General features: G+C 48.3%; 1 protein-coding gene across 8 annotated transcripts in view; it reads right to left on the bottom strand.

Moving 5' to 3' along the window:
• Nucleotides 1–20,670, bottom strand: part of myo18ab (myosin XVIIIA b) — an 83,247-nt gene that overhangs the window by 23,475 nt on the left and 39,102 nt on the right. For all 8 annotated transcript variants that reach the window (XM_027999698.1, XM_027999704.1, XM_027999705.1 and 5 more), the window contains 5 exons: nucleotides 20,064–20,205; nucleotides 19,828–19,987; nucleotides 19,112–19,298; nucleotides 18,182–18,386; nucleotides 405–514 (listed from right to left, as the gene is read on the bottom strand). In XM_027999698.1, the coding sequence (XP_027855499.1) occupies nucleotides 405–514; nucleotides 18,182–18,386; nucleotides 19,112–19,298; nucleotides 19,828–19,987; nucleotides 20,064–20,205 (804 nt within the window). The remainder of the gene's footprint in view (nucleotides 1–404; nucleotides 515–18,181; nucleotides 18,387–19,111; nucleotides 19,299–19,827; nucleotides 19,988–20,063; nucleotides 20,206–20,670) is intronic.

The following is a 20,670-nucleotide window of genomic DNA, read 5'->3' as shown; positions in this document are numbered from 1 at the left end:
AAAAAACCCATAATGGTTGGGGAAATGCTGCTAAGCTGCTGTGCTCATGTATGATAAAACTAAATGTCCGAATGCTCAGCGCCTGCATACTATCACTTAATTACATAATGAGTAGTGTGGCGGGGTAACCCATGACTACAGATGAGTAACCTGCATGTACAGGAGATCAGAAAGAAGACGGCAAGGAGAATATGAATGACAGCAGCTCTTACCTCTACAAGCTGCCGCAAGGGGCTTTAGCAGAAATCAGAAACATTTCAGGAAGGAAACATGATGAACTGCCAGTCAAAGGGGAAGCAGAGGACAAACTGAACTAACTCATTATTCTCCGTTTACCCCTCAGCAGTCACTGAGCTTTTCACTAACAAGCTTTTCACAACAGAACTGCATAGAAACAGACTCACTCTCTTCTCATCTGGGACTACGTCGGTGCGGCCATGTTTTTTGGTCAGATGTGGTGCTAGAACATCGAAGCGTCTGCGGAACTCTGAGAACACCATGTGGTCTGGGTAACCTGGCAACAGGGAGAGAGCAAACGGTGATTCTCATAGAAAACTCTCAATTCAGCTTAACTGGAAGTTCTGGTTATTGAAACGATTTTGGTAGCATAATACAACAGTTGCTAGTGTCCGTTATCCTGCAATAGCTAGCCCCGCCCACTTCATCACAACCCTCCGGGGCTGACTACTGACCAGTTCTCTGTCTAACAGGTCCGGAAAATCTCTAAGACCTGGGTATTACCCTAAAAGAGATCTATAAGAGATAATCTATTTAAACTGGTGTCGAAAGCGATTCGTCTAGCTCTAACTACCTCCAATCCAGAAGTTACGACCCTTTTCAGTTAAGAAACAGTCAGCTGAGTAGCCCTCACAGCTGCGTAATTCCAATAACCACTCCTGTTAACGGTAGCTCGCTTTCTAAAATATAACTTGCTCTTGGAACCGGCTAGATTAAATTTAGTGACTTGGATGTAAGTCCCTGGGTCATTATTTTACTCTCGCCAAAGGAAATTATGAAGCCTCCTCTTTACTAGAACCATGTACCTTAGTTTTACCTTTATTAAAAGAACTAAAAAAATGATTAAATGACTCAATTAATTCCAATGTCCACCAACCTCATTAGAATCTTAGAGTAAGAATTTATTAAGCAAGCTTAAGCAGGGATATGTGACATACAAATCAAGAATCAATTGTATACAAGTCAAGAGCAGTGTAATAAGATCAACATGTATAATCATACCTTCCTGTCTCTTTCCCTAACCTATGTCACAGATTCTGAGATAGCTTTTTAGGAAGCGAGTTTAACTCATACCCAGTTGGTGGTGGATCTTTGGCAACAGGATCGTCCGAAAACCTTGGTCTGAATCTTTATCCTTTGTGTGAAAAAATCCTCTTTAGAATGGAAGCAAAGTAGAGAGGGCTCAATTGCTTTTGAAAACCCAACTCTTTAATCCCTCCGGGACCTTTGTCCTTTCTCCAAGTCTGTCGCAATGTTTGGGTTGAGGTGAGACCGACGATCGAATCAGGAACCCGGGTTGGACGATTGGAACTTGTCTCCCTTTGGTGGCACGAAGCTTCAGCTTTCCCCGTGGCTCCAGGGTGTGGTCTGCTCAATCTGCTTCTTCTGTTAGCTCTACTTCGGTGCCGCAGACAAAGAACAAGAACTTCTCCTTTTCCGTCTGCTTATATACAGTTCTCTGCCATATGTGTGTATGGGGAGTGTTAGTTTACGTGGTTTCGGCCCCTCCTGTCTACTGGCTGGGATGGAAAGTACCGTCCTTTCCTCAGCGTGTTGTTCTTAGCCAACCATACCACCCCACCCATCCTGTGCGTCTGGCCATCTGTTCAGAACTGCTTGCGACAGCAGGAACTCACAAGTTTCCCTTCTCCTTTTAACATTAAAAACTGTGTGCTTTTCTCTGATTAACTTTTAAACACAGTCAAATTTTAAAAACTTATGTGCTGATTTCCATTAAGCATTAATCATAAGCATTAATCACCTCTTTCACTTATTATATATCATCAAACCTTAATCATTTCATTGTCGTCATGTTATTACAGATCATGATTCGTACACCTCAGAATCATTCAGTAAATCATTCAGTGATTACTTACATACAGTCATTTTACCTATTGTATTCATCCATATTCAACTTAATCATTATCAAAACACTCAATCATTATAAATCAAAACACAAGATTGCTTTATTTCCCTCAGGCTTTCATGCACCTGTTTCTGCGTGTACCTGGATAGATCTCAAACCCCCTACCAGTTTTCTTGACACCCCCTCCTTGAGATCGGACGGTGCATCGCAGAAAACACAAAGTCCGAAGTCAAAAGAGGTCAAGTCCATCACCGCAATCCGCAGTCAAGATGTCCTGTTCGTAGCAGGCAACCGGAGATGATGATGGTGTCCAGGTATCCACAACCTCATACTCTGTCAGATTGGACGGCGGAGAAATCCAGCATTCGGCGTCCAACTGTGGAGGAAGTGGAGATCCTGCTGATCCGGGAGGGCTAATGTCCTCCAGGGAAGACTGCAGAAGCGAAGACAGATCCATCTCAGAGTCTGGCAGTGTTGGTGGGTTGTTACAGTATCCCTCCAACTCAGTCAGTAAATCCTGAAAATCCATATCGGTGGAAGGCGGATCTGGTGAAGGGGATGACACGAAGAGGGTGTCTTCTGTCTGGCACGCTTGGTGAGATGAACTGAGAATCTCAGTTTGGGTACCTTTTCTGTGAGTCGCACTGCTGGTTTGGCATCCGACATCGATAAACATATCCGGCGACACGGGACACGCTGGTGGAAGGTACTCGCCCACTGCCACAACTCGTCCATCGAGAAGGTGTAGAGTTGGCAGGCATTGTCGAGTAAGCTGGTGCTCCCATAATTTCTGGATCACGGGCAGCAGGAGTCCCGTGTGCATTGGAGATGTTGTAAGGTCGTCGTCTTCTTGGCCAAAGGCAGAGGTCCACACTATTTTGTGCACCCGTTCCAGGGATCGAGATGTGGAGGCCGCTATGTAAGGCAAATCTCCTTGCCCTGTGGCGCAGAGAATTGCCGTTACATCGGTGATACGGCTGCTCACGCAACGGTGACACCAGCGGGAGGACGATGCAACCCATATGAATCCATAGGACTCTGCGGCGATCCCACATCCCACACAGCAGGTTGGTGCCTGAGAAGAAACAGCAACCTAGGTAACTTCACGATTAGGGTTTCGGATTAACAATAACACAACGAATATGCAAAAGCGAGAGCAGGGAGTGTAGCTGGTTTAAGCTCGTGTGCCTGCTTGGGCTGCCAGCCAGGGAGAATTAATCACAGGAACCGGAATGTCGTGATCTGGAGCTGGTTCGCCCCAATCATAGACATGAGCGGAATCATGGAATATTGCAGCGTAGGTCATCATCCATACAACGATGGCTAGGTCAGAGGTTTCCTGAAGCCAGTAGAGGACCACCAAGATCCCCCAAACCGTTGCCCAAAGAGCCAGAACTATCCACTTTTGTAGCCATATGCGCCTGCTCCGACCTTTGATGGACAAGGCTTGGCGCGCTAAGTAGACGAGGATAGATACTGCAAAGAGCCCTTCTAGAATAGCTGTGAGGATCTTAAGTGGGGCGGTTCGAGTTGCTTGACGACCCCCAAGGACCAACTCCATTATGAGGGCTGTGGTATCGGTGACGAGCCATAGACAGACCACAACGCCCCTGCGCCAGTTGATGCGGGTACGGCCCATCAGGTAACAAGCGAAGAGGGATGAAGCTAACCCCCACTTCTGGAGGATGATGGGTCGTAGGATAAGCTTGACATATCCTTGTAGCGCAACGAAGATCCTCATAGGATGTCCCCTGGGCCAGGAACCAGTGTGGCAGTAGAGTACCCAGGCCAGGGTAACCCCTAAGTGCTCAAGGGTACTCACTTGAATTGGAGCAAAAAGTGAGTTGGGGTTCGATGTGTTGGTTGAAGAGTTAGATGCCATGATGTCCGATGGTGGTTCTTTTGGTTCCGATGTTGTCGGCAGCTGCAGCGAGGATTGAATGGCTCGCAGGCACACGGCAGCTGTCTTTTATGCAGGAGCAGGCTCCTCCTTCGGGGGGAGGGGCTGGTACTCCCTCTTCTTGCAACGACAAAGTGCTTTCAGCCACACCTCCAGGACGACTTTGCCGACGATTAAAGCCACGGCCACTCCCAGTAGACCAAGGATGTATGGCCACAGCATACTCAGCGCACTTAGCAGCCATTGTTCAACAATGTGGAGGCCTTCTTCCACCACACTAGCAGCCTCTTCGACAACCTCGGTGATTGCGGTCACGATGGTTGCTCCCATAGTTTCATACCAGAAACAGTCGTGTTGGTTCGCTCCTTCGCCCCATTTCTGCCAAATCTCCTTAGAGATTGTGCAGGTGAGGTTGGAATACAAAAGATTAGGTCCAATCCAGTCAAACCCGGGGTCTACTTTCCCATCACATATACTCTTTCGGAAAGCATGTCCTTCGGCGATGGCTATAAGGGGGTTTGGGATGAAGGGAACTGGCAGACCCAGAATACTCTTGCGCTTCTGGAGGTGGTAACCTAGGATTGCGTCGGTACAGGTCTTTCCGCTCACAATAGCCCTCCGCCATGTACCATTGATTTTGCGCCAAGTAACTTCTGAAGAGTGAGTGTCATACTCATCGGCATAATGTTGTTTGCAGTAGCTCTCCCAACCTCGAACCTCGTGGCAGGGTCTTCTAGCTAAACTTATGACACACTCAAGGACTTGTCGCGTGTTATTTTTACAAGTCATGCGCCAGGGTCTGGGGTTGACGTAGTTTTCAGGTCTCCAAAAAACCCCAGGCCAAATCATGCGGTCCTTAGAATAAACTGTGGCGAGGTACTGGTATTTGATCCAATAATTGGTAGACTGGCGGAGACAGGGTATAACCCAGGCTTGAAGTTCTTTTTGCTGAAGTCCCCACCATTCCCAGTCCCAATTCCGAGTATAATCCTCATACCAGGCCCGTAAAGCCCATTTAGCGGTCGGAAGGACGTCAGGATCAGGGCAGTGATACCTCCAGGTGGAATAGAAGGTCTTGCTAGTTTGTACGAGGTCACATCGTGGTGACGAGTGGGTTTTCACCCAGCAAGTGTTATTAAGGCTGTCAAAGATACTGCGCGCAACACATTTGTCAATCTTTGCAAAGTCGCCTTTAGGAGCGCTCAGAAGGTCATCAGGAGTTGGAAGGGGTTGTGTACGTAAATTGGCAATGTGAAAGTCCTCTAGCCCAGCAAGAGAGCGAACCGCTCCTTCGGGGAAGTCTCCCTCGAAGAACGTTTGGTCTTTGGCTATGTACGTCCATGGGAATGTGTTATTTAGCCAGGTTTCAATTTCTGTCCGTATTGATCGTACAGAGTGCCAGAAATCCGACCGGTATTCTTCTACAGCTGTAACAATGTAGTTTTGGCCCTTGCATTTGACGAACTTGTTCCAGAGGCAGGCACTTAACCACCTAAAGTGGTTCCTATAACAATATTGCTGGTCAGATTGGTACATAAACCGTGTTGGACCTTGTCGAATCAGGAAGGCCGTGATGTTAGTCAAACTGTCGTTGGGGGGCGGCCTCATTGCCCAATCGAGAAAGTCGTTTCGGGAGGTGCCGTTAACCTGTGGTCGTTCTGTAATGTTGGCATCCTCTCTGCAATTTAGGTGATAGTCACCCCAAAACTCCCCTCGTGGGAGCCAGGTTTGACAGCCTGAGGACCTGTGCGGGGCCGGGTATACTACTTCGGTATCCCAGTACCCCTGGTTCGGCAACATTAGTAGTGATCGACAAGCCATGTTGCAATGCCATTCTGGAAATCCTCGATCCGGATGGATCCAGTTACACCTGACGGTCCGTCGTTCCTTGCGTTGCAGAACCCGTATCCAGCAGAGTGCTCCTGTGTCGAGGAAGTCATAGGCGTAGATCTCCCAGGTCCGATTCAAGAGGTCGTCTAGGGAGGAGTCGTTCAATTTGTAGGCTCGGCGTTCCACATACTTTTTGCCGTTGTCTTTGGCGAATAATCCGGTTCGATTCTGGGCAGAAGTTTCGTTGTCCCATGGCATAAAAATAGCCGTGGTGCTTGTATTCCAGCAGTTGAAGGTGGCATACTTGGAATGTCCATAAGTGACCTTTGTATGCGTAAGGTACCACGGTCCAACTCCGATGAAGTAGAAGGTCGTAGCGAGAACAGCAGCAGCAAATAGCAAAGCCAGAAGCGTCAGCAGCCCTTTCAGGCAAAGGGATTTTCCTGTTATCGTAGTCGTTTTCCGTAGCAAAGGTTCGTTAGAGGTGTCCGAGTCGTCGTCAGTGTCAGTAGAGCTGTTCGAAGCCGATGTTGAGTCTAGCCAACCCTGGTCTGTAGGCTTGCGCTTCATGCCGATAGCATCCATTTTGGCCAGATTAGTGATTCTCTGGGATCCGGTGCATCAGGCTTTGTACAAATTTTTTTTAAAGCCTTGCTACAGCCTTGGTGAGTAGGGTTCTTCGCAACCCGTCTGGTGGCTCTTCTCTGTTGCAAGGCCGTAAATATAGGAGAGGGGTAGGGTAAGTCGGGCTCCAACCCCCTCCACACCCACTTCCAGTGGAACACCCTCCAATAGTCCGGCCGAGGAAACGGGCCTTGGGCGGTGCCGTTTTTCAGCGCTTGGTCATACCAAGATTCATGATGGTACCCTATTGGGGCGGGAACGGAGATGTAGGTGTACAAAGGTTGCCCATGCAAAGTTAGTCTGGTGCGATACCCCCAGGTTGACGGGGTAAAAATCCTCTGGTGTGGTGGATTAGGGTAGACCCTATCTATTTCCAATTTCAATGGGAGCCTGGTGTTATTAAATATATAACATTCTGGATTCATTTCCCTCTTTATTATGGTTTTTGCCATACTTGGTGATGTGGTCCAAATAATCATGTCATTAAGTGAAATTTCACAATACAGTCCTTGCAGTGGTTCAAGGTAATGGGGACCCCACCTTATCCGTAGTTCGATCCCCTGCACCCTATGATACACTGTATTAAAAGTCCACGGCAGAGATCTTGGGCACATAGGTGAAATTGATGCATAATGGACCGTGTTACTGGACCCTCGTCCTTGCCAAGCAGGCGGTGCGGTGGGGATGAATAAATGTGGCTTCGTTGGAGGGGGTGACGTGTACTCTTCACTTTCCCCCACCTGTTTTGTGTTCTGAAAATCAGTGGGTCGAAGATATATGAGGTACTTGAGAAAATATGCTTCGGTGAGCGGATTGGAAGGAGTGAAATCTTCTCTTGGCATATCCAGGAGAATAGAGGTAGTAGGGAGTCTCAGGAACGGACCTTTATCTGATAGTCCCGACGAGACTCCAACTCCTACTTTGAACATTCTAGTTACAATAACCCTTGTACCTTTCCGTCTTGTGGGTTTTGACTGACGTTGGGACTTGACGACTCGTTTTCCCCCTTCCGGTTTATCCGTTAGTCTTGGTTCTTCTTCCTCCATGGAAATGCTGAAGCGAGCTTTTGCCAGGCGTGGGTCTTGGGTTTCTTCTTAGGAGGCTCCGGTTCGGTGTAGGACACGGTGGCGTAATTCTGCTCGTCTGGCACCACTTTGATGGCTGCTCCGACGGAGTAGATTCCTTTAAAGGGGACGGTGATCATGCGCACTGACAGCTGAATCTGGCAGGAGGTGCTAGGATCGGAGGGCGTACCCGCTCTGTGGGCCACGCCTCCCGGGTGTTGCAATACCCCATCCCGAAACTGGGACTCCGCTGTTACCCAGTACAGGCAAGACTTTTCTTTAGGTCTTACCGCATTGCTGCCCCACCCGTCCACCTCAGTGGTGTAGTAATACATATCTGAGCAGCGTACCCCATCTTCCCTTGGCACGTCCGGTAAATCCACCACAGGAATTGTGCAGTCATTGATGACTTCCAAAATCAGATGTGCCCATGTGGTCAGCTCCCAGGGGCCTGTCCAACCCCCATTAACGGCTTGGTCTCTGGTGTCATCTGGGAGTGCACTTAGCCCCTCAGCTGATGGTTGGTACGCGTGAGGCCGATGTACCCGGAAGATCACAGGGGAGTGGCTGGTGTTCAAGGGTGGAAATGACAGGGATGTTCCGGCAGCTTCATACGGCCAGGCAGCATGAACAGAATCCCACAGGACATCATGGGGCCCTTCTTCCCTCCTCCACACCCATGGATCCGCTTCTTCTGGGGTGTTTGGGGGAGCTGAAGGTCCCGGTAATATTATCGGTATGGGGCTCCCGTGATTCGGTTGTACTTGTCCATATGTTCTGTAATATCGCAGTGAGCTGTAAAACCTCGTCACCTGCCATCCCTCAGCCTGACCTGTCAAAGTCAGTTCTCCTCTCCCCAGCTGGTCTTCGCAAGTAGAACAGTGATGGAGATCGTCCCCATCCCAGACGCAATAACAGCTTTTTGGTTCTTCATTCTGCCAGCTCCATTGGGTCTCCAACTGAAGTCGGGGCAGGTAACCTACCCGGCAGTTCCCACAGATGGTGTTGTTTAAAACCGTAACCGGAGAGACGCGAAGATGTTGTAGTATCTCTGCGGTGGCTCCTGGTTGCCTGGGTTTCTCACGGCCCGGTCCCTCCCAGGTGATGGGGAGTGGGTTGTTTACTAAACAAACCGGACAGCGACTTTTAGCTCTTGCCCATATCAGCATCTCTCGCTCCTCCGACAGGACTCCCTTTTTAGCCCAATCCAATTTCTTCAGGGCTCGTCCTGCCCAAATCCCTGAAGGTGCTCTTCTAATTATAACCACCCCTTTCACGGTGGCCAGTCCGATATAGGGTGGAATGGTACATGATTCACTGGCCATTTCACCGGCTTCTATTTCACTTTAGTCAGGAACTGGCTTGAGCTGCTCAACTCCTTGAATCCCTTTTCTTTTCAGCAATACTGTGTTCCTATCCAGTACTTGCTTGACGATGTCAGTGGTCTCAAACTTGGGTTTTACTGCTGCATTTACAGGTTGCTCCCTTGCTTTGACCCACACGCGCTGTCCCTCTCGGAATGGCACTCTGGGCGTCAGCTTCTCCTTTTTGTCGCTGGAGCTCCGCCCCACTTCCTTCGTGGTGAACGGCCGTTGGTTGAGCTCCATTGCAGGGGCGGGCCTCTCGGCTCTGCTTCTGTCGTTCAGGGCCTGCCCTATTTCCACCGCCTGTGTGCTCCAACTGTTGGTATTAGCATTTTTAGCTATCCAGCTTTTCACTAACCCTATGGCTCGTTCCACCACTCCGTTAGCTTGTGGGGTATAGGGTGGAGAGTAAACTCGCATTACTCCAAACTTCTGGCACCATTGGTCAACCTGTGAATTACGGAAATGAGTCCCATTATCCGTGCGCAGCTCTTTCGGGATTCCCAGGGCACTGCATACTTGTTCCAGCATGCCGACAACACTATTGCCGTTTGCTTTCCTGGCTGCTTTAGTAGTTACAAACCCCGACATAGAATCCACCAGCACTAAGAGGTACTTCTCACCTCTTCTTCCTGTTATCCCCATGGGGCCTGCAACATCCATGCAGACTGAACCCCAGGGGACCGTGCTTTTGATGGATAACCCCTCCATCCGCTGCCCTCGGCGACCTGCGTTGTATTGTCCACATACTTCACAGTCCCTTAGCACGCGTTGGACTTGTTTCACTGGGATCCAAAGATCCTGCTCCTCCAGCTCCTTACGGGTAGGTCGTACGCCTGCATGTCCAAGGGCCTCATGCACGCTCCGCACGACCTCGACCACGTACTCTTCTGGGACCTCCCGTCCTCTGGGAGTACTGTCCCACTTCTCGGTACCGACAAAGACGATCTTTCTTTGCTGGACATAACAGTCTACTACATCATTCCCACGCCAATGAGCTCCCTCATGCGTGTGTGCTTTTTGATGCTCAACATCTATTTCCAATTGTAGTTTTAGCTCAGCAATCTTTTTCCACAAGTCCCTGTGTGCCACTGGCTTGCCCTTCGCTGTCTCGAAACCATTTTCTTCCCAAATGGCCAAGTCTTCTCTAAGGGCTTGAGCGCAGTAGTAACTGTCGGTTACTAACCTGGCATTCTTGATTTTCCTTTTCACCAGTTCCAGCAATCCTTCCAGTACGGCCGTTACTTCTCCGGCTTGAGCACTACCGGGAGTTTTTCCTTTCTGACGGCATTTTTCTTTGCCGTCTTGCTTCAAAATAAATCCCCAGTATGCCGACTGGTCGGACCCCTTTCTGGATCCATCGGTGTAGATTGTCCATTCTGGTTGTTTTGGCTTCTCAGATGTCTCTGGCGGTTTCTTCTTACTGGTGGGTTGTGCTGGCCCAATCTCAAGCTCCGGGTCCAGCAGGATGTCTTCCCATCTTCCCCACCGTGTGTTAGTTGCTTTAGTACTTTCCACGGTACCTTTTCTTAGATACTTATGAACTTGGCTCTGTGTGATGACTTTAACTGGTTGTCCTTGTGCTAGATCCTTCAGCACACCCCAGTAACGAGCTAACACCGCTAGCTCTTTCTCCTCCTGCGGATATTTCCTCTCGACAGAAGTCAGGGTGTAACTCCACAGGGTAACCAAGCCTCCATTTTCATTACTCACTTTGATCATGGCATCGTCATTCTCACAGCTGATTTCTGCCACCAGTCTTTCCGACAAACTTCTTGGCTCCAGTCTCACAGCTGCTTGAATGGCTTTTCTCAATTCTTCTAGGTTCTGTTGATTCGCTGCTGTCCAAACCCAGGGTCTTTTTCCGTCCTTTTCGTCCTCCTCACTCTTTCTCAGGCATTTGTACAAAGGCTTGGCATACTTCTGATAGTTGGGTACGTGGTCCCGGACGTAGTTGCATAGTCCTAATATTTTCTGTAAGTCATTCTCTGACTGAGGTGGTTGAATGTTCATCAGCTTTTCTCTGTACCCATCTGAGAGTCCCAAGTCCGACGTGACTTGGAAACCCAGATAATTCACTTGGAACTGTCCAAATTGACATTTCTTGAGGTTTAGCTTCAGGCCTGCCTTGGTGAGGTTTTCTACCACTTTTTGTAGTCTTTGTAGGTGTTCTTCTTCTGTGTCATCAGCAATAAAGACATCATCGATGTACACAGTTGCTCCTACGTCCCCCAGTACTTCCATCACTGCTGACTGGAACACGTTTGGGGAGTTCTTGTATCCCTGGGGTAACCTTTGCCACACATAGCTCTTGCCTTTGTGGGTGAATGCAGTTTTACCTTGCGATTGTCTGGCGAGGCGTAGAGAGAAAAATCCATTGGCTAGGTCGATGCATGACTTGAACTTCTTGACTCGAAGAGTTTTCAGCGCTCCTTGGGGATTGATTAGACTGGCTCGGTTTGCTATTGTTCTCCGATTCAGGGCCTTGAAGTTGATAACTGGTCTCCAACCCCCTCCAGCCGATTCAGGTTTCTTCACCGCCTGGATGGGGCTGTTGGTGATCGGGTTGAGCTCCTCTCTGATGATTTCCAGGGCGCTCAGCTCCTTCACTATCTTGTCCATCTCCTCGACTGCTCCCGGATTCAGCGGGTACTGCCGAACAGGTGGATGAACCCCACCTTCGATGTGATGAACAAACTTTGGACCCAAATCCCCACAATCGTTCTTGAACCGTGCCACTTGCGCTGTAACGATGATCTCGCGCAGCTTCTCTTTCCCAGCCGGGGAGAAGTCACTCTCTGCGATCTTCTGTTCTGTCACCGTTGGTATGTCAATCGGTTTGTACCAGTCCTGCTGCCCGGATCCGGCTTGGGTCGGGCCGACTTTCACCAACCTTGCTTTCAAGCTCGTCAGCCTTCGCTCTAGTCGGCGATGTGTGCCTTTCTTTTTACTGAGTTCATCTAAGTCTTTTACTGTGAGTAGATTGTAAGGACCTTTCACCCACACTATTCCTTTCCATGTCCCGTATGGCATTTCTTCTATTTTTCCATTAGCAAACTGAACCTTCAGGTGTCCTGCTGTTTCTAGGTCTTTGCGGGTCATAGACACCTCCGCTCCGGTGTCCACCAGGTAGGGTACTCCCTCCACTTTGGCGTAGATTTCGTCCCCTTCCCAGTAGGCATTTTCTAAAATGACCCGCGACCTGGACGCCATTACTTTGGTGACCCTCCGGCCCCGGCTTTACGGGACTCACGGAGGGCCGTCCTTTGTTCTGGGCTCAATTTCCTATATTCCTCATCCGTTAGGAACTGACCTTTCCCTGGCTGATTTTGTGACGCCGGCGGGTTGGTCGGTCTTCCTTTTGGTCCTGGTGGTTTCTGCTGGAACGGCCGGTTTTGGAAATTGGATGGTGGTGCTCCCTGTTGAAACGGCCGGCCCTGGAAGTTGGATGGCTGTGTGCCCTGCGGGAACGGCCTGTTCTGGAAGTTGGATGGCTGTCTGATGTTGACCCTTCCAGGTGGCTTGGCTGGTTGGCTAGCCTCCTTCTTCCTTTTGTCCTCGTAGTACTGCTGCTCCAGGTCGAATCCCTGCACTGCCACATCCATCTGGGCTACGGTTGTGCTTCTCACTGGTAGTTTCACAAACGCAATCTCTCCTCTTCGTCCCTTTGTCACCTCACGCAGTACCTTCACATACCTCGCGGGAGAAACGGTTTGCTTTAGTGTATGCCAGAGCGGCTCCAACCGGCTTCCTTTGTCCAGTCGTCCTCTAGCCCTCTTCACCTGGGACTCTTCGTCGTCCATGTCCTCCAACACTAATCTCTCATAGTTGCTCTGTGCTGACTCTGTTCCAACCATCGGGTCCGCAGTCACGCTGGTCAGCCACAACTTTTTGGCCCCTTCGTGGTTGGTGGTAGATAGCACAGTTGGCCAGACATCTTTCAAATACTCCTCATTATTTTCATCTGCGTTTTTACTCCGAATCACCAGCCTTAGATTCTTTAGTTCTGCGTATGCATCTTGTCCGGTAGTAGTGGCCGGTGGCTGGGCTGACACTCCTTGTGGTCCCCGCGGGATCTGTGGTCCTGGCTCTGAAGACGTCGCCTGCGGCTCTTCTTCATCAGCCGATACCTCGTCCAGCTTCTGTCGAGTCTCCCTGGAGTACTTGTAGGCCGCTTTCTTCAGTCGTCGCAGCATCACATCATACATAATTCCCATGTATGCGTTCCTGAAGTTGGTGGTCAGGGAATAGTGTGCTGTCAGGGTAGAGCAGGATGGTGTCATCAGGATGTTAGCCCACTCCCCGACTGTCGCTTCTACCTCGAGCAGCACCTTGTCTCCCAGCCTGCTGGCCCATCCTGCCGGAATCTGGTACTCTGTCTGACCGACCTCTGGTACATACGTACGCCGTCCGTCTTTAGCCTGTACGGGGCCCCAGGTCACGTCTCTCGCCAGTCTCTCAGAAGAACTCTCGATGTCAAAGGTTTCTATTTCTTTCTTCTTTCCTCGGTGCTGTCCTGTTCGGAGTGTCTTATGCCCTGTCGGTGGTTGTTTTGGGTCGGAGAAGATGCTGCCGTGATCAATCTCTTCTTCTCCTTCTTCAGAATGTTCGATCTCCTGTTGCTCTTCTCCTTCTTCCGAGTCGCTGATGTCCTCATACTGTTGTTGTCGAAGAGGTTCCCTCCTGGGGGAGTTCAGCGGTTGAATCTTGGCTGGTTTCATCGGTCCTACTTCTCTCTGGACCGTCGGCTGCTCATTCTTGACTCTGTCCGTGTTGGGTTGCCTCAGTTCACTGCTGCTTCCCTCGAATGAGAATTCTTTGACATATCTTGCGGCCTGGGACTCTGGCCCGACTGGTGCTTCCCTTAACTTTATCCTGAGTGGCTCCATAACCTTGGCCGTGCCGGTCTGGGTGGTGTTTGAAACTCCACTCTGGGGTATTTTTAAGGGATATTTCTTGATCTCCTTTGCTGGGTGGCTGATGCGGCATTGTTCCTCCATTTCAGTTGCCATTCGTACACCTTGCTCCGTACGGAGTCGATGCATACGGGGGTCAACCACCACCACCACCTCTTTGAACACAAAGAAATGACTGTTGGTCTTGGCTATGTTCACCACTCCGTTCTCTGTGACCGCCCTGGCGGTGTCCCCTGGCAAATCTGCCGATCTTAGTCCCTGCACGCTCACCATCACCCTTCTCATGCTTTCGTTGCTGGCGGTCACCAGGCCCCTTTCGAGTCCATGCCACATCTTCTTCCGATATTCCTCCAGACTTTCTCCTTTCTTGTAAACATCAATTGGGACCAGGATTACGGCACCATAAGGAAGACTGTAGCCCTTCATCATCACTACGTCTCCCCTAGTTTTTTCACTACAGGAAGCCTCCAACACCTTTGAATCTTTTTGGTAGTATTTCCCAGCTTGGTTTTTAAGGCTGCGTCGAAACTTTCGATTGTGGATCTTGTATTTATCATTGGTGAACACAATCAGCCCGTCACCTTCAAGGTCCCATATTCCTCCAATAAACTGGTAAATCATGAGCCCGGATTGCAGCCTTAAGCTGATGGTCTCTGATGGTATTTTAGCCAACTCTCGGGTGCTCCTCCAAACATCCGACTTCTGGGTCTTCTTTTTAGGGCGGCCGGGGTCCCATAGCTCCTCATCCGATTCCTCCCCGTCCTCGTCGGAGCTGCTGCCCGCTAGAGTCTCCGTAGGTGGCAGCAGCTGCCTCCTTTCCGTGCTGTGGACTCGGGGATGAAACCCGAACTCCTGACCCCGTCGAGGGGACCAATCCCTGGCCGCTTGCTCCAACTGTTCCTCAGCGAAGGCGTCGATGAGCGATCCCTCGTGATTTTCCTCTTCTGACTGCTCAGAGGGGATCTCGTCGTTCCTCGATGCTCCCGGTCGAGCTGGGATATCGTCATCGCCTTCCGTCAGGTCTATCAGGTCCTGCTGATCTTGCTTCGGCTGGTTAGTCGGTGTTGTGGCTCTGCTGGGCAGTTGAGAGGGGGCCTCAGCCACCTCCGATTCCGCTTTGTCTGGGGCCTGCTCTTTTCCTCGGGTCTCTTTGAAGGCCGAAAGTCTCTGCAGAACCTCGGCATATTCTTTGTATTTGCGCACCCCACTGGCTAGAGGGTTCACCAGGATCCCTTCGATGCCTGCTGCCAATGTAGCTGTCTTCACTAGGCTGTCATATTTCTCGGAGGGGCTGTAGACCATCCGCAGCTCACCAATCGTCCATCCTTCAAGGAGTTCAGCGAACCATTCCAGCCATTCTCTGATCTCCGATTTCTTGGTTACCTTCACCGGGCATTTAACGACTCCCAGTCGGTGACCATGTTTAAGCAGTGTGCAAAAGTATATCCGAGTCTGCACCAGGTACTTCATTAAGTTCCGTGCCATGTCCTCTTTGATGGTGTAGTGAGATTCAAAGAAAACCCTCCTAATTACCTCAATCCAGGAATCCAATCCATCACCGAGTAATATCAACGATACAGGCAATTGTGATAATGTGGATTGGGAAAGATGGGATTGATGACTCTCTCCATCCCGGCTGATGTTGCTTGCCTCTTGTCCCTTTGCTGGCTCTTGCAGGGGATCCAGTTCCCCCCTTTCTTCGTCATCCATAGTTGTCCTTGTCTTCGAGTTGCCTATCCCCCAAAGCCTCTCTTTGCGCTCTTGAGTAGGGATGGGTCCAGGCTATGTTGGCTACTGGCTTCACCGTCTGGATACTATCACTTATCCTCAGTAGAAGCTTTCCCTGACCTGCATGCTATACAGTTACTGCAAGGGTTGTGACCGACGGCCTTATCAGTCACCGTTAACTCTATTCCCTCAGAGTTAACCATCCAAGTGAGCTATTCAGAATCACACTTCTGTTTTTACTGACTTGGTTTATTAGGGCCCGCCTACTTGGCTCCGCCCCACGTTGGGCGCCATGTCCGTTATCCTGCAATAGCTAGCCCCGCCCACTTCATCACAACCCTCCGGGGCTGACTACTGACCAGTTCTCTGTCTAACAGGTCCGGAAAATCTCTAAGACCTGGGTATTACCCTAAAAGAGATCTATAAGAGATAATCTATTTAAACTGGTGTCGAAAGCGATTCGTCTAGCTCTAACTACCTCCAATCCAGAAGTTACGACCCTTTTCAGTTAAGAAACAGTCAGCTGAGTAGCCCTCACAGCTGCGTAATTCCAATAACCACTCCTGTTAACGGTAGCTCGCTTTCTAAAATATAACTTGCTCTTGGAACCGGCTAGATTAAATTTAGTGACTTGGATGTAAGTCCCTGGGTCATTATTTTACTCTCGCCAAAGGAAATTATGAAGCCTCCTCTTTACTAGAACCATGTACCTTAGTTTTACCTTTATTAAAAGAACTAAAAAAATGATTAAATGACTCAATTAATTCCAATGTCCACCAACCTCATTAGAATCTTAGAGTAAGAATTTATTAAGCAAGCTTAAGCAGGGATATGTGACATACAAATCAATAATCAATTGTATACAAGTCAAGAGCAGTGTAATAAGATCAACATGTATAATCATACCTTCCTGTCTCTTTCCCTAACCTATGTCACAGATTCTGAGATAGCTTTTTAGGAAGCGAGTTTAACTCATACCCAGTTGGTGGTGGATCTTTGGCAACAGGATCGTCCGAAAACCTTGGTCTGAATCTTTATCCTTTGTGTGAAAAAATCCTCTTTAGAATGGAAGCAAAGTAGAGAGGGTTCAATTGCTTTTGAAAACCCAACTCTTTAATCCCTCCGGGACCTTTGTCCTTTCTCCAAGTCTGTCGCAATGTTTGGGTTGAGGTGAGACCGACGATCGAATCAGGAACCCGGGTTGGACGATTGGAACTTGTCTCCCTTTGGTGGCACGAAGCTTCAGCTTTCCCCGTGGCTCCAGGGTGTGGTCTGCTCAATCTGCTTCTTCTGTTAGCTCTACTTCGGTGCCGCAGACAAAGAACAAGAACTTCTCCTTTTCCGTCTGCTTATATACAGTTCTCTGCCATATGTGTGTATGGGGAGTGTTAGTTTACGTGGTTTCGGCCCCTCCTGTCTACTGGCTGGGATGGAAAGTACCGTCCTTTCCTCAGCGTGTTGTTCTTAGCCAACCATACCACCCCACCCATCCTGTGCGTCTGGCCATCTGTTCAGAACTGCTTGCGACAGCAGGAACTCACAAGTTTCCCTTCTCCTTTTAACATTAAAAACTGTGTGCTTTTCTCTGATTAACTTTTAAACACAGTCAAATTTTAAAAACTTATGTGCTGATTTCCATTAAGCATTAATCATAAGCATTAATCACCTCTTTCACTTATTATATATCATCAAACCTTAATCATTTCATTGTCGTCATGTTATTACAGATCATGATTCGTACACCTCAGAATCATTCAGTAAATCATTCAGTGATTACTTACATACAGTCATTTTACCTATTGTATTCATCCATATTCAACTTAATCATTATCAAAACACTCAATCATTATAAATCAAAACACAAGATTGCTTTATTTCCCTCAGGCTTTCATGCACCTGTTTCTGCGTGTACCTGGATAGATCTCAAACCCCCTACCAGTTTTCTTGACACTAGCCATGCTGCCATCTGTGTCGTCTCCCAGGCGTTGCTCAATATTTCATGAAGTGAGCTGAGTTTGGACCCAATCTCAAGCTGCTGAAGCAGCTTATGTGCAGCTCAGGTCCCTGATTCGGCTGCAATCAGATCACGCCTCCCTTCCACTGCACCTCCAATCCACAGCAACTCACAGGGCATCTCATCATTACTGCTGCTGCACGAGCTATGGCTCTGCTGAGGACAGGACACAGTCTGGTGCTCTTTTGGATGCCTTTAGATGCCATGGAAACACGCAGAGACAGGTCTGGATAGGAGTCAAATCAGTCTGCTGCTTCTAGTCTGGTCTAGTCTGCAGCTGGCCACTCCTCCCAGACTAAGAAACACCAGAATCTCATTACCAGACAAAAGAAACCAAACATGAGGACGCTGCATTTAGAAGCTACTGATTCTTTTGAGCATGGACATGGCATTGGTTTTATTAACTGTTAGTTATAGACAGGGAGATGATGCAATCCAATCAAGATCCAAATAAAGCTAATTCTGATCAGGACAGTTTGAAATCCATCATTCTCCAGATAAATAATCTTCTACCAGGGTTGGGTCAATAACTTCATAACACTTGCTGTAATTTCAACCACCAAATAAACCAAGATTGTGTTTGCTCCAGTCTCAACTGTGTGGTAGATGCCATCATGAAGGTATCAGAATACCTCACCTTGCCTGTAGATGCGCAGGGCATCTAGCAGCTTGGAGCCCCGGAGCTGAGCTCTCAGGAGGCCCAGGTCTAAAGTCATCAGCCCAGAATCAGAGCTCTCTCCATGAGGAACACGGGGGTCACTGCCCCCCACTGACTCTGCTTTGGGCAGCAGACAATGGACGAAGTGAACCTTGGAACGGCGCACCATGTCAATCAAGGCATCCTGAAGACACAAAGATGAATCTGTTGGTTTAGTTTGCAAACAAGATAATGCACTAAGTCCATCTTGCAGTCTGTATATATGGTGATGGTTCACTACTGAACTGAATGCTGTTGACATTCCACAGTGGAGCGTGTTTTCCTTTGCTGTGACCTACTAGAGCTTCTTCTTCATTAGTCAGCTGCAGATTCACTATGTTGAGAGTGACTAATGTGTTGCTTACAACACAGGAACAATTAGAAAGTCTGCACACAGCATGAGGGTTAAAGTCAACCCCCCTGACAGATTCAAATTCAAACAGATTTTATTCAGCCAAGAATATAGTTTCTGCTAAGAAACGAGGCAGGAATCTCTTTTTAGATAATAAAATAATAATTAAAAGGAGATTTTATAAAGTAATTAATTTGTTTTTATTTACACTTTAATAAGAAAAACATGTTTATTATTATTTACATCCTTCTCAACAATGACAGAAAAAAGGAATGTGGAGTGTCAGGTGAATTTGTAAATATATAGGAATGTGAAAATATAAATAAGATGAAGTGAATTGAATTGAATTTGGGTCTGAATAAGTCTGGGCTTTACTATTTCTGTATCACCTGTTTGTTTAAGTAGAGTAGTTTATGATTTCAGCTTGTTGGTTGCTTCCATGTGAGCAAAACACATATAGAGGTGAAGAGTTTCTGCCTAATAACCGCTCTGTGTCTTATGCCATTTCATTAACTCACCACTTGTAGTTTGACCTGGATGCAGTGACTCTTCTTCTTGACAGCAGCGACGCCTGTGGTGAAGGTTTTCCTCATGCTGGTGGCGCGGCGCAGAGCTAACTGAGAGCTGCCCTCCAGGCCGGCAATGGAGCCTGACAGCACTGTGGCCCCGCTGGACCGGCCCAGGAACAGACCGCTGATGTTCTTCCTTTGGTCACAAAAACATGGCTGTGATTTGCAATCATGTGCATCACTAGGAGGTTGAAGCGCTGACTTTCTACTTGATCTGTTCTACTAACATTCACCTGTTTCAACTTATGAGGATATTGTAAAGGTAAGTTTAGGTCAAAATGTTCCTAAAGTTGTTCTAGATGATAAACACATGTAATCTAACATTAGACTCCACCCCCTGTTATGAGCTAAAGGTTCATAACAAGGGGTGGGTGTGGGATACTCTAGCCAGCTCAGGGTGGCTGATTGATCAGTGAGAAAAGCAGATATAACCTTTAGTCATAGTTTTCCAGTCAGCACCTTTACAAGCTATCATTACATACGTTAGATCATTAATGGAGTGTAAAATACAGTTTTTACTGCTTTTGCTCATGAATGGAAAGTGAAATAAATCCTCCTAGGGAAGTGCGCAGTAGCAATATTCTGACAACTAACTGTCTATACTCAGCATAGATTGTTTTTAATAAACCAGACATTGTGGGAGTGTTTGCTGAGGAAGGCCATACTTCTGAGAGTCCTGGAGCAGAGTGGCAGCACTCTGGGCTGCAGGATTGTTCTTAGCATGGCCCAGCCAGCCCTGAACGTTGTACTCCACCCAGTCCGTTCCATGGCAGTGGCCCATAAGGAAGAGGTGGGACTTCTCCCCTCGCAGTAACAGACTGGCTTCTGCAGTAAAAACGCCACTGGTCAGTTTTTATGATCTGAGGAATTCTAGATTAGGAGGCAGTATAGAGAAGATGACCTTTGTTTTCTCCCAGACCAGAACTGTAGTAGCTAAAGAGTCTCTCCAGCAAGATCTCCTCTGATCCGCCAGGTTTAACCCCCTCCTCCTCCATCAGCCACAAAAGGCCTCGAGCCTCTTCCATTCGGGCCAGAGTACGAACCTGCAGGGAGCACAGAGGGAAACTCAACTATGACTTCTTTCATCTCAGCTAGTAGAATCCTGAGGGCAGAGCAAAGAGAGGAATGGATGTTTTCCTCTCACTAATGGTGTGTGAAGAAAGAGGTCATTGTGACTGTCCAGTCCAACTAATGCCTGTTCAGAACAGGGTCCAGATCTAAGCAGACTTCTACAATCTGAAACAAGTCCAGATGTCACCACTTTTTGCTGATGCTCTTTTGTACATCACAGCTTTTGTTACAACTAAGATACTAACTGTTGGTATCCTCTCCACAGTACATAAAAACACTGCTGAATTATTCCTGTCAAATATTTTTATTTAGATCTGCATCAAGTTATAGGAAGCGTACAGCAAGAAGACTATTGGACTGAATCAGAGTCAACAGGGGCTCAACAATGCTGAACACACCTGCCCCTAAAGCATCATGTTTATTATTATTCTGCTCTG

Source organism: Xiphophorus couchianus, chromosome 18 (assembly GCF_001444195.1).
Source record: "Xiphophorus couchianus chromosome 18, X_couchianus-1.0, whole genome shotgun sequence".
Taxonomy (NCBI): Eukaryota; Metazoa; Chordata; class Actinopteri; order Cyprinodontiformes; family Poeciliidae; genus Xiphophorus; species Xiphophorus couchianus.
This window is presented reverse-complemented; position numbering and strand designations above follow the sequence as displayed.